The following is a 13830-nucleotide window of genomic DNA, read 5'->3' on the forward strand; positions in this document are numbered from 1 at the left end:
ATCTAAAATAGGCAAAGACCACCTGCCATTCACTCCGCTTTCAAAGGGAAAACACACCTTTAAATTTTCAGGAGGAATTAATGACTTCACAATTTGCTCCCAGTCCTCATAAAGGAAGGATTTACATAATGAGTGCAAATGAAAGTTCTCAGGAAGCAATGGCTCCATAGACCCAATGCCTGGAACAGGCCTATCCTCCAATTTCAGTATAAAACATACTGCCATCAAAGTATTAAGGACACCTTGTAAGGTAGAGCCATATGGAACTTGTTGAAATACAGGCTCTTTAGCAGAAGGCTGTGAAGGCTCCAAGTCTGAATCAGTGATAGCAACAGAGTCAGGCACATTTGGTGGTGGAATACCACTAGGTAAAGAATGATATTCCAATATGGAAGGTGCCAGAGCGCAGTTGGAACTCCTACTAGCACTTCATATGAACTTCAGGATTGTGGAAATCTTCTTTGCTACTTTTACTCCTCTCAAATCACCATTGTCTGATCTTATGGTTTATCACACCAATGTGGGTTTATGTCCAACCCTTATCAATTGATGGTGGCTCTTAAATATGAAATGAATGTTCATAAAAATTATTTTCCAGCAAATTTTATTGAACTCAAATATACAGACAAGAACTCTAAAGTATTGAATTTGAAGTGCAGTCACACTCAAATCTGGGCACACTGAAAGGTTCAGTGTTAGACCACCCCCTGCTGCTTTTCAGTTTTCATGTTTTGTGATCACAAATTGCTGAATTATTATTTTTATCCAGCCTAGAAAGAGTATTAGTAGTACAGCTGTTCAATAGAAAGTAATACAGAGATCACATACAACCTTGCAGTTAGAACAACCTTTTATTTCAAGGCAAAGGTGTGCAGCTGCAGACTGCAAATCAGTAGGCAACCTGGACAAGCAGCTATGGCCTAGGTCAGGCAGTGCTCCCATCTTCCACAAAACACATGCACTGCATTTTCTCCATAGCCCCTTATAAAGAAACCATCTGTGTGCAGGTATGTGGCTTCCTCAGAGTCTAAGAAGAAAAGTAAGGGAAACACCATCTTGCAGAGATGACAGCTTTTGGCCCAAGTTGTCTGCTGATCTGAGATTTATATTGGGTGCCCTTAATGGCATTTAGAGTTTTAGGTAGGGCAGTTAAGATTAATACACTGCTCAAAAAAAAATTAAAGGAACACTTTTTAATCAGAGTATAGCATCAAGTCAGTTAAAGTCCTGGGATATTGATCTGGACAGTTAAGTAGCAAAGGGGGTAGTTTCAGCTGCTGTGGTGTTAATGAAATTAACAACAGGTGCAATAGATGGGCAACAATGAGAATGGTTTTACAGGTGGGGGCCACTGACATTGTTTTACCTACTCATCTTTTCTGACTGTTTTTCATTAGTTTTGCATTTGGCTAGAGTCAGTGTCACTACTGGTAGCATGAGGCGATACCTGGACCCTATAGATGTTGCACAGGCAGTCCAACTCCTCCAGCGCGGCACATCAATACGTGCCATTGCCAGAAGGTTTTCTGTTTCTCCCAGCACAGTCTCAAGAGCATGGAGGAGATTCCAGGAGACAGGCAGCCACTCTAGGAGAGCTGACCAGGGCCGTAGAAGGTCCTTAACCCATCAGCATCACCATAAATTGACACCCCGAAAACAGCTCGCAAATTTCAGTGCTATTGCCAGAATCAGATCGCATGAATGGGAACACCCTTGCAATCTGATTCGGGTGCGGAAAAAAAAAGGTCCGGCACCATTTTTGAAGAGATGCATTTCGATTTGAGTCATACAAAATGAATGGCTCAAATCGCACCTCACAGACATTGCATGTGATTTGCACAGGAATGCAGCACAATACAGGAGTGCAAAGTGTGAACTCAGGATTAATGTTTTTTTTTTTTTTAATGACTGGGATAGAACACCAATAGCTGTAAGAGGCAGACAACAGTATGGATCAGAAGGAATAGTGATTGATGAATTGAAGCCGTTCAGACAGGATAAAAGGTGGGTCCAAAATAACTGCTGCAGCTTGAAAAGGTTATATTACAGAGATTTAAGTTTGCAGGGATTTGAGAGTAATCAGTTTCAACACAGGAGAGGACAAGTATGGGAAGGAAACCTGATATGACCACATGGATTTTTTTTTTTTTACGGGAATCTGTCAGGATAGGTTGTTGCAGCTGCCAACTTGTTTTTAAAAATTGCAGGCTTCGGAGCTCTCATTTTGATCCTGGCTTGATATCCTAATTAGTCATTGACCTAAACAAGCATGCTGGGTCTAGATCTCAAATTTCACATGCTCCATCCATATTTGCTCAGCTTGAGTCAGCTATTTACTAAGAAGCAAGAAAAAGGATGTAAGCCCTGGAACAGTTAAAAACAACTAAGCTTCCACATTTCTATTCTGACAGAATAGGGTTCATTTACTAAAACTAGAGTGCAAAATCTGGTGCAGAAATGCATAAAAACCAATCCACTTTTGTTTTTTTTTTTGTCAAAACTTAATTGAACAAGCTGAAGTTAGAAGCTGACCGGCTATCATGCACAACTGCACCAGATTTTGCACTCTCCAGTTTTAGTAAATCAACCCCAATGCCTTTACAGAAAATAATGTACAAAATTAGGCAGTGCTGCACTGTCATGGTTGCGTAATTCATTGTCAGGCCCCTGTTGGGCAGATTTCATGAACTTTAGGATCCATGTGGTCTTTTAACTGAGCTCTCCAAACATAGCTTCAAATCATCATAGAGAAAACAGTATAAAACCACTGCTGTACATAAAAACATCAGAACTTTAGCACAACCATTATGTACAGACATAGAGATATTTTCAGTTTTTATTAAAGTATCCCACAAGAGCATCCACCAATTCTTGCTTTTTCCCACCCTTTAGACCATAGCCCTGACAAAGTTGCTTTAACACAGGCACAGTTAATTTTCCCAGTGTTCCATTCTTCACACTGGCCCTAAGATCATCTTCTGACATAGAAATCTCAACCTTAGCTTTCTTCCCAGCCTGACCATCACCTTCACCTGAAAAACAGTGTAAAAATGAAATGATCCACAATGTTAACATTTAGAAAATTTTACATGATTACTAAGGAGACATGTAGATATAACTAAATAAACGCTGACTGTAAGATCATGACTAAACCGTGATTAGGAAACCCATCTTTTCTCCTCAGAACAGAATGATTTCTCAAAATGTATTTCCATTGTTGCAATGAAATTCCAGAAAACCACGTTTGTTATGTGTTCCTATTCACACAGCTTACCTAAAAATAATTTAAAAAAATGTTCACCCTTCTGCTTGTTTGAAGCAGGCCATTGCAGACTGCAAGTTACCAATTTGAAAGGAGCGTAAACTCAATCTGTCCACATTTACAAAAACAGGGTTTTCCCTCATTAAGGCTCCTTTCACACTAGCTGACTCCAAAGCTGCGCAAATTTCATTGTAACTTTGATAAGACTTTTAGACTCTTTGGCATTAAAGTTGTGTCAAAGCCGGATCAAAGTAGTGCAAGAACCTGTTATGAAGTTGCAGCGACTTCAGTAGTATCAATTGGAATGGCTCTCATAGGGATACATGGCATTTTTTTATGTCCTGTGATTGAGTCTTACAAGTCAGATCCTAAGTCACACAAGTGTGAAAGGAGCCTAACCTAGAATGTAGAAGATCAGTGTTTAGATGTTTGTTAGGATACACTGTTCAAATCTGTCAGCATACTACAGACAGATAATTATGATCATTAACATTACGAACATTAATTCCCCAGCTCCCTCTGCATAACAGAGGAAAACTTCAGTTTGGAGCAAGTACAATGTAAGCAGAATTTTTTTACGTTATGCTAACACGAAACAAATAAAAATAGGTGCGATGTTTGGCTGCAAAAATGGAAACTTTAAAGTAGGGGTTCTGAACCTGGGATCCATGGACCCCAAGTGGTCAATGGATGTGTTTTAAGGGGTCTGTTGGAAGGTAACATGGTTTAATATCATATTTCTGGAGTTTCACTTCCTGGTTGATGCAGACAGGTGGCTTTTGGAATGTGACAAGTTGCACATCAAAGCTTTGTAAAACAAAAGCTTGGCTCCTGACCGACTGGTGTGATAAGATAAGATGATTGATGAATGTCCTGCTGCAGAAGATCAAAGGGCCAGCTAAGCCATGGACGTATACTGCCCCTAGAGGCCAATACAGCAGGACAGACAGAAATATAAAAGGCCTAAAAAGGACTACCTCTTGGCAATATCTCATTGGACAGGAGGCTAGTAGGGGTGGTTACAAGTGGGTCTGAATGAATGTGTAAAAAGTGTACACAGAAGGGAAATCGTCCCTTTTTCTGCTCTTGGCTCTTCCCTGATGGTTCTCTGACCCTCATGGCTCTCTGTTACCATCTCAAGCCCAGCTGATGATACCGTGTTTATAGGGCAGTTTTGCGATAAGTATATTTGATGTTTCTTGTTGTTATATGCTTTGTAATACCTTCCTGTAGTATTTTCATGTTAGCGTTTTCCTATTTTCTTGGGAAATAAATAAGATGTTGTTTTATAAAGCAGTGTGTTTGTTTTCATAGCGAACCTTATATTATTGTGATATCAACAGTAACATGTGGTCAGAGTTTTAATATACTAGCTAACTATAGTAATAGACAAATTAATACATATATGGAATAAATAGAGGGAATCCGTAGTCACCCTCGGATGAAAATATTTAGTTTAAAATTTATTTCAATTTGTAGCATTTTATTTCAGGGTCCATGGAAAAAAAAAAAAAAAAATTACATTCACTATTCAGCTCTCCCCCTTGTCCCAATCAATGGTTTCTCATTGAAAGAAAATAAAAAAAAGGCACCCTGCTACTCCTTCTGCACAACCTCCATATTATGCTAGTCCGTAATAGCAAGTGCTAATTTTCATTTTCCAGCAGTGGAGATTTGAAAAGAATTAAAAGTGTGTGTTGAATTTTCACAAGGTGATTGCATTTCATTTTTGTAATGAGTGGCCATTACTTTTGCATGAAAGCATAAAAAGGAGTGAGATTTTTAAGATTGTTTACTTTATTCAAACTTATGCATGTCATATATATGTATGAGGTAATCAAATTTCAGTAAAACAAAGTACATATATTCCTTGCATGCAAAGTTTTGTTTATGTAAATATTTTTGGGTAGGTGGCCCCTAACCTTCATTAGACTCTTAAAGGGGTTCATGACTCAAAAAAGGTTACAATGGCTTTAAAGTCAATACTTTTTTTTTTTCATCTTGGATAGAGTAGGGAATGATATAAATCTGTCAATTTGTTTTTGCCATCTGTTACCCATTGGGGAAATGTATCCTTACTGTCCTTTACATACAGCAGGCTCTAACCCCCCTAACCAACCCCCCCCCCCCAAAAAAAAAAAACGGTTGTGGAGTTTGGGCAAATTACACATGTAAAAAAAAAATAATCTAAATGTATATATAGGTTTGTGTGTCTAGTATGCTCAGCCCCCCCCCCCACCCCAACCAACCCCCTGGCTCGCAATTCCAGGCTTTCATTTGACAGCCAGGACTTGTTTTTCATCACATAAGCAGATTTGCAGTGCCACTAAGAGTTACGATGCAGCAATGTTACCAATGCACTGTAAGTACTTTGGTTCATTCATAGCAAATCAAAAGGGTGAATCAAAGGAATTTCAACTTACTGTAAATTAAATTTCTTGGAGTACAGTACAGGACACAGGCTTGATAGACCCTGTGTTTCAGACTGGTACCTTCACTCTAAGATATGTAATTTACATGCAAGTTAAAATGCCTCTTTTCTCTCAAATAGTCTTCCAGAGCAGCATCCGAGAGATAGGTTCCTCCTCCCTGAAACAAGAAAATCATTAGTCCACAATTATAAATGTGTTCGTCTTACCCGTGTGCCTCAGTTGTTTTGTGTTTCCTCCAGACCCACAGGAGCTGCAAACTGTTTATGATTTTTCTTCAGTCTCTGTGCTGAATTGCAGGGGACTCCCTGACCAGCATCCCATCCAGCCCAGCAGGCCATGGGAGGGTGAGCAGGGGCTCTGCCTGAAGTTTTTGCCCCTGCAGAGGGGTATGTAACTATCCCCCAGCTGCTTTTAAAAGCACCTGGCATTTCACCCCCGGTACCGCCGGCGGCGGAGGCCCGTCCGCCCGCCCACAGAGGACAAAGCCTAAGCATCCCCGGTGCTCGTGCCACTCTGCAGGATCCCGGCCGATTGTATATGAATGCCGACCCCGGGAGGTGTACCAAGATGGCGCCAAGAGCATCACTTCCGGTTAGCAGCCATCTTGGTAGAGGCATGGAAGTCTTCAGGACACTAGAGGGGGTCACTTCCGGGTGGCGGCGCGGAAATAAAAAAAAAAAAAAAAAAAAATGTCAGGAGGCCTCCCTCCCTAATGGAACTCCAGGATGAAAGACGCCAGCAGAGGAGGAAAACATGTGCAGGTACGTCCACCAAGCTGCACGGGGTCAGTTGGGGGCGGGGCCGGAGCTGAGGCAGGAAGCAGTTAAAAGGAAACTCTAAACAGAGGATCCTGGTGGCTGACCATGTTGGACGCTTCTCCACCCTGCCCTGCAGATCCTGCAAGCCAGAACAGCTCCAAAGTAAGTCAGAGTACTCTGGAGTTACCTCTGTCTTTACCTCACTACAAACCTTTATACTTGCTAAAATTCAGTTTGGTAAACCGCCTACCTCACAGGGTCCTTTGTGCTTGATTACAGGCAAAGGCCCCACAGGAAAAAAGTGCGAAAATCAGCAGCAAGGCATGTGCTTCTTGCGGCCACCAGTTTCCTCCCGACTGGAAAAAGCCACTATGCCAAAAATGCATAGACAAAATGGTGGCTAAGGTGTCGCAAGGCTACCTCAAAGACATGCTCAGTTCTTTCAAAGAAGAAATTAAAAGCACTATTGGACCACTACGCTCAGCAATTGAGAAGTTGGAGGTACCAGCAAGCTCTAGTGAAACCAGTACCCCATCTACCAGTGGGGCATGCGTACCTTCGGGTAGCAGGGAAGAGGTGGATCAACAAGAGCAGGAAGATGACTCCGAACAGGAATCCGAGGAAGGACTATGCAGAGATTCTGAAGATGATCCGGTATCAGAGGGCAACTTATTTCTCTCAGAAGATACGGACAGTCTTCTAAAGGCTATAGCCAACACGCTGGGTATTGAAGAGCAAAAAGCCGCAGAGAATTCCCTGCACGACAAAATGTACAAAGATCTGCAGCCCAAGAAACCCAGAACATTTCCAGTACATCAAACTCTTAAAGCGGTGTTCCGCCCCCCAAAAAAAAATAATTAAAAGCCAGCAGCTACACATACTGCAGATGCTTGCTTTTAAAAATAGGACACTTACCTGTCCTGGAGTCCAGCGATGTTGGCACTGCAGCTGATGTTTCCATTAGCTGCCGGGTACTGCTGCCGCCATTGCAGGTAAGGGTACCCGGCAGTGTAGCCTTACGACTTCATGCTGGGAACCCTACTGCGTATGCGCAAGGTCCTGCTCCTCTCTCCTACTGGCCCAGGGAGAGGGAGAGGAGGAGGGAGCCCCGTGGTGACGTCACAGGCCGCGGCCCAGACTCCCGGAAATGGGAACAGGATACCTGTCAAGGACAGGTATCCTGTGTCCCCCCCCCCCCCCCGAAGGTGCCAGAGGAGACAAATGAGCGGAAGTTCCACTTTTGGGTGGAACTCCACTTTAAGGGCATAGTCAAGAGGGAGTGGGAAGAGACAGAAAATAAACTCTTCATACCAGCAGCAGTTAAATGCAGGTATCCATTTGCAGAGGCAGATACCAAAACTTGGGCAAAGTGCCCCAAAGTGTATGCTTCTCTAGCGAGAGTCGTGAACAAATCCGACTTAGCTTTTGACGATGCGGGTACCTTAAACGACCCCATGGATAAGAATATAGAAGCCCTACTGAAGAGGGCTTGGGAAGCTGGGGCGGCAAACATGAACCCAGCGATAGCTTCCATCTGCATAGCCCACACCTTACTAGTATGGTTGACTCAACTGCAAGAGTTACTGGAAGGTGACATGCCACGGGAAGAGTTAGTAAGAACTATTCCCCACACTAACCAGAGCGGCAGCTTTTCTGGCAGTCGCTTTGGCCGAAACTGTAAGAATATCTTCAAGGGCCACAGCCTAAGTGAATTTGGCCCAAAGATCCCTGCGGCTGAAATCATGTTAGGGGACAGTTTCCTAGAACAGGTTGTGTGGAATCCCATTCATGGGAGATCTGCTGTTCGGGCCTGACCTAGAAACAGTACTAGACAGGACCGTGACAAAGAACAAAGGGTTTCCCCAGGTTAAAAAGAAACAGGGGAAGATGCCCTTTCGTCAATTCAAAAAATTCAACAAACCGTAAACAAAAAAAGCAAAACAAGAAAGGCAAGGGAGAATCCATCCTCAAGTCTACCAATCCAAAAACAATGACGGTCTAAAAGGTGGGGGGCAGACTGGCAGCCTTTGACCACCAGTGGAGGAAAGCTGCAAAAAATTAGTTTGTCTGCCGCACCATAGCAGAGGGCTACGCAATAGAGTTTTCCGCCCGCCCCCCAACCAAGTACCTGGTAACCAGCCTTCCAAGGGACAAAGACCAGGCAAAGGCCTCTCTAGAGTCCCTGGAAACCCTGTTGACCCAGAAAGTGATCCATCATGTCCCACAAGAAGAGGAGAAAGGGGTTTTACTTGCATATCTTCGCAAAAAGAAAAAAACGTTGGGTATGGTAAGGCTCATACTGAACCTCAAGTCCCTCAACAGAAGGGGTAAATTCAAGAGATTCAGGATGGAGTCATCTATTCAGTCAGGTACCCTACATCTGCAGTACACATCTTTGCCTTTCGGCATCTCTTCAGCGCCCAGGATCTTTTCAAAGCTAATGGCAGAAGCCCTAAAATCATTAAGACAACAAGGCATAGGCGTGATACCATACCTAGACGATCTACTGTGCTTTGCGAATTCAGCAGAGACCCTAGAAACTAACCTTTACACAAGTAGGTCCTATCTACAAAACCTGGGGTGGATGGTGAATATAGAAAAATCGCAGCTGATCCCAAGCCAGAGAGTAGTGTACTTATGAACGCCAGATTAACTAAAACCTTCCTGAAGGAAGAAAAGAACATGAAAAATCACACAAGCTATAGACTCTCTGATGAGGACCAAGTCCACCACGATCAGACGAGGAATGTCAGTACTAGGACTGATGACGTCTTTGATTCCAGCCATCACCTGGGCACAGATTCACATGAGGCCTCTACAGAATTATATTCTGTCCCAGTGGGATAGCGACCACTCATCCCTAGAAAAGTCCATCTCTGTCCCGCAGTTGGTCAAACAAACACTTCAGTGGTGGCTCAATCGGCTACGCTACATCGAGGGGCGCAGATGGAAGCCAACCCTGTCAGAATCACCAGAGACGCCAGTACCTTAGGGTGGGGAGCGCACATGGGGGATCTCTGTACACAGGGCAAATGGAACCCCAAATGGTCTCAAGCCTCCTCGAATATGAGGGAACTAAAAGCCTTCCAACCAGCTATACAGGGCAGAGACGTCAGGATTCAAATCAGACAACTCCATGACGGTGGCATACCTAAACAGGCGAGGAGGGACAAAATCCCAACGTTTGATGAGCCTGACGCAAACAATTCTGTCATGGGCAGAAATAAACATCAGATCAATATCGGGCATCCAACTGAAAGGGACGGACAATACACTAGCATATTTTCTAATTCGAAAGACTATAAAACAGACAGAGTGGTCACTAAACCAAGCAACCTTCTTGCAAATCATGCAAACTTGGGGAATGCCCAAGGTAGATCTGTTCGCCTTAAGGGTAAACACAAAACTACCAATGTTTTTTTCACTGGATCCCACAGATGACAACAGAGCAGTAGATGCTTTCAGCCAAAGCTGAAGTCACCAGCTGTGCTTTGCATTCCCTCCAACTGCCCTAATACTGAGAGTGGTTCAGAAAATCAAAAGAAGAAAAAAAGGCAGCAGTGATACTTCTAGCACCGTACTAGCCTCAGAGAGTATGGTTCAGCCACTTGAAGAACTTCAGTGTCCAGCCACACCTGACACTACCAGACCTCCTATCACAGGGGCCAGTCAACCATCTGAATCACGTCATGAAGCTTTCGGCTTGGTTCCTGAAAGAGTGAGACTGTCGGACAGAGTAATCAACACCATCTTAGACAGCAGAAAACCTGTGACTATAGCCATCTACAAGAAAGTGAGGAAAAAGTTTGTCTCCTGGCATGAAAAGTTCCGGCAGAGGAAACATCCCGGCAATTCTGGATTTCCTGCAGGATAGAGCAGACAAGAACATCTCTCAGAGCACACTAAAGGTACAGGGGGCAAAACTTTCCTCCTTTCTGGACACCAGACTAGCAGAGGATCCGCTCAAAGAGATTTCAAATCTTGTTAAATAGAGCTAGACCTGTGAAAGTTGGCAGAACTCCAACGTGGGATCTTTCCACGGTGCTCAGAGAATTTCTCTCACCCCCATTCGAACCGCTGGAGGAAAGCTCAGACAAAAATCTTACTCTAAAAAAACGCGCTCTTGGTGGGCTTAGTATCAGCCAGAAGAGTGAGCGAAATCCAAGCACTTTCCATGATGGAACCATACTGCCTGATACAAACAGGCAAAATAGTCCTTTCGCCAGACCCAGCTTTTCTACCAAAAGTATCTTCAACCTTCCACAGGATGCAAAATGTGGTTATCCCATCTCTTTAAAAATCAATGGATAGCAAGGAAAGAGACATACAACAAGCTAGACGTAAGAAATATACTCACAGCTTATCTTGAGAGAACGAAGGACTGACGAAAAGCTACCGCATTATTCGTCCTCAATGCAGGAGTCAATAAGGGAAAACGGGCATCGAAAAACGCGATAAGCAGATTGTTAAAACTTGCCATACAGATGACCTATGAAACACAAAGCCTTGTCCCTCCAAGCGGGATCAAAGCTCATTCAACCAGAGCCTGGGCAACTTCGGTCACAGAAAAGGCAGAGGCAACTCCGGAGCAGATCTTCAGGGCAGCGACACGGTCGAGCGTCAGTACCTTCACAAGGCACTACCGGCTGTCGACCAGCTGTCCAGCCAAGACCAGACATTTGGTCGCAAGGTGCTCCAGACCTTATCCCCACCCTAGTAAGTATTGCTCGTTACACTCTCTCGGATGCTGGCCTGTAAGACGATTTGAGAAAACAGAGTTAGGTACCTGGTAACTCTTTTTCTAAGAAGTCTTCCAGGGCAGCACAAGTTCCCACCCTAAGCTATAATATCAGGTATTGTGGGGAAGCATTGGCTTACTGAGTGTTCCTTCGGTGCTTTAATATTAAGGGCTCATTTACACTTGCTTCGGCTGCAACACACATTAACGGCTAGTTTACACTTGCTTCAACACAAGGCTTTGGACAGGTTTGTTAAAGCTCTCTGAACGCTAGTCAAAGCCCCTGTCACTAAATAAAATGGTTAGCTTACAGCCCTATTTACACCTTGCTTTTGCTTTGTTTCGGCTGTGCTTCAAAAAATTATACCCCATGTAGCTTTAGACGGCTTTCACACCGAGCTGCGGTAAAACGCTGCTATTTTTAGCACCATTTTACCGTCGGATTTGTGGAGCATTTCAGCCGCTAGCGGGGCCCTTTTTCCTCCCGCTAGCGGCCGAGAAAAGGTTAATACCGCCCGCAATAGCAGCGTTTTTCCGGCGGCATCCCATCGCTGCCCCATTGATTTCAATGGGGAGTAGAGGAAAACACACCGCTCCAAAGAAGCTGCTGGCAGGACTTTTCCTGATGTCCTGCCAGTGCACCGCTCCAGTGTGAAAGCCAGAGACAATGGAGCAGCTGTTTGAGGGCAGATTGCAGGTGCTATTTTTAACGCTGTAGCGCCTGCAAAACGCCCTCGGTATGAAAGGGGTCTTAGTGGTGCTTCAAAGCATCTTTAAAGCCTCCATAGAAGTCTATGGCAAAGATCGCTTGAAGCCCCACTAAAGCCTCATCGAAGCTCCACCAAAGCCTCATCAAAGCCCCACCAAAGGCTCATAGAAGCACCAAGCAAAAGCAAGGTGTAAACAGGACTGTAAGCTAACTTTTATTTAGTGACAGGGATCTTTGACTAGCGTTCAGAGAGCTTTAACAAATCGTGTCCAAAGCCATGTTTTGAAGCAAGTGTAAACTAGCTCTGAGGCACACAGGTAGGAAGAACAAATTTATAATGGTGGACTGTGTTTCCCGTTTCATGGAGGAGGAGCCTTTGGATGCTGCCCTGGAAGACTTCTTGGAAAAAGATTTACCAGGTACCTAACTCGGTCTTTAAAATGTTGTACTTTTTCAAATGTACCAATAAAAAAAAAGACGAAAAAATAAATGAAAAACATAAATGGTGAACAAGAAATCAACAGCAAAATTATATGCGGGTCAAAGGTCACCCCTTTGATTTGAATGAACCAAAGTATTTACAATGTATCATTAACATTGCTAACTCTTATTGGCACTGTGGTAGAATTGAAGCCACGTGAAAAACAGACATGGGCACCCCTGAGGCTGGGTTCACACCTAAATCGGATGTGACTCACAGCAGGGGTCCAGTGTGTCCCTGTTCTCCGTTTTAGGGATGAATCAGGCCCGAATTTGGAAACCTGAAAATGGAGCCAAAGACGCACAGGACCCCTGTGCAATCCGCTCTGCAGCCACCCCGGAGATGTGTGAACTGGCTGCATTGAGACCTGGGCACACTCTCCTGTCATGCGAATTGGATGCAGGGAAACCCGCATCCAATTCGCACTAGTGTGAACTCCGTCTAAGGGTCTGTTTTTCATGTGGATTCAATTCAACAGTTTCTCTCTGGCACACAAGATTGAGCTCCTCTTTAGAGCATCACTGAGGTAGTCAATGACAGGTGGTCAGACATTAGTCATTACAGGTGAAACTTACAGTGGGGAAAATAATTATTTGATCACCTGTGGATTTTGTAAGTTTGGCCACTCACAAAGAAATGAAGGGTCTATAATTTTTTTTTTTTTTTTGCAAAATCTTTTTATTAAGTTTTATATTGTCATACAAAAAGTACCCACACAGGGGCCAAACATTGCCCACGCAGGGGCATATCCTCTGATGCCGCTATAGACCGCACCAGGGCACATCGTTCAACATAAACAAACTTACTTAACTATACCTCAATGGGGGAGAGGTTTAATTCAGGAAGATTCATGCTCTGCATTGAACTGACAGGATATTTGAATGAGAGCTATTGGGTCAATTTGCCAACATATTATAACCATAATGTTAATTTAGGAATTGGTTACTGTATCAGTTGCCGTGGTATTATCATCTAACCAACAGGTCCATACCTTTTCAAATTTTTGGGGACAACCCCTGCCCGAGTAGGTGGCTTTATTGAGGGGCAGACTGGCATTCACTAGGCTCTTCCAAAATCTAACAGAGGGGGAGATGACTGTTTCCAGGTCATCGTAATGGCTTTACGTGCATAGTATAGTAACAGAGATATTAGTATTTTCCTAGCTCTGAGTATTGGCATTTGGTCCACTAATCCCAGTAGACAATGTTTAGGATCATACGGGATACTAATCTTAGTGATCCTAGTGATCACTTGGAGTACTTCTTTCCAATACTGTACAATTGCTGGGCAAACCCAGAAAATGTGAAAGAAGTCCCCCGGGTGGTAGGAGCAGCGCCAGCACGCTGTACGCCGGCGACATCTGGTGCAGCCTGTGGGGCGTGTAATGAACTCTGTGTACGATTTTGTATTGGACCAGTTTGTCCTTGGATGAGACCAGAGGGGAGAATGG

General features: G+C 43.8%; 1 protein-coding gene across 4 annotated transcripts in view; it reads right to left on the reverse strand.

Moving 5' to 3' along the window:
- Nucleotides 1-587: 587 nt before the first annotated feature.
- XRCC6 (X-ray repair cross complementing 6) overlaps nt 588-13830 on the reverse strand; it is a 302212-nt gene continuing 288969 nt past the window's right edge. For all 4 annotated transcript variants that reach the window (XM_073592729.1, XM_073592730.1, XM_073592731.1 and 1 more), the window contains one exon: nt 588-3032. In XM_073592729.1, the coding sequence (XP_073448830.1) occupies nt 2830-3032 (203 nt within the window). In that variant the 3' untranslated portion in view covers nt 588-2829. The remainder of the gene's footprint in view (nt 3033-13830) is intronic.

This window comes from Aquarana catesbeiana, linkage group LG07 (genome assembly GCF_042186555.1).
Source record: "Aquarana catesbeiana isolate 2022-GZ linkage group LG07, ASM4218655v1, whole genome shotgun sequence".
NCBI lineage: Eukaryota > Metazoa > Chordata > Amphibia > Anura > Ranidae > Aquarana > Aquarana catesbeiana.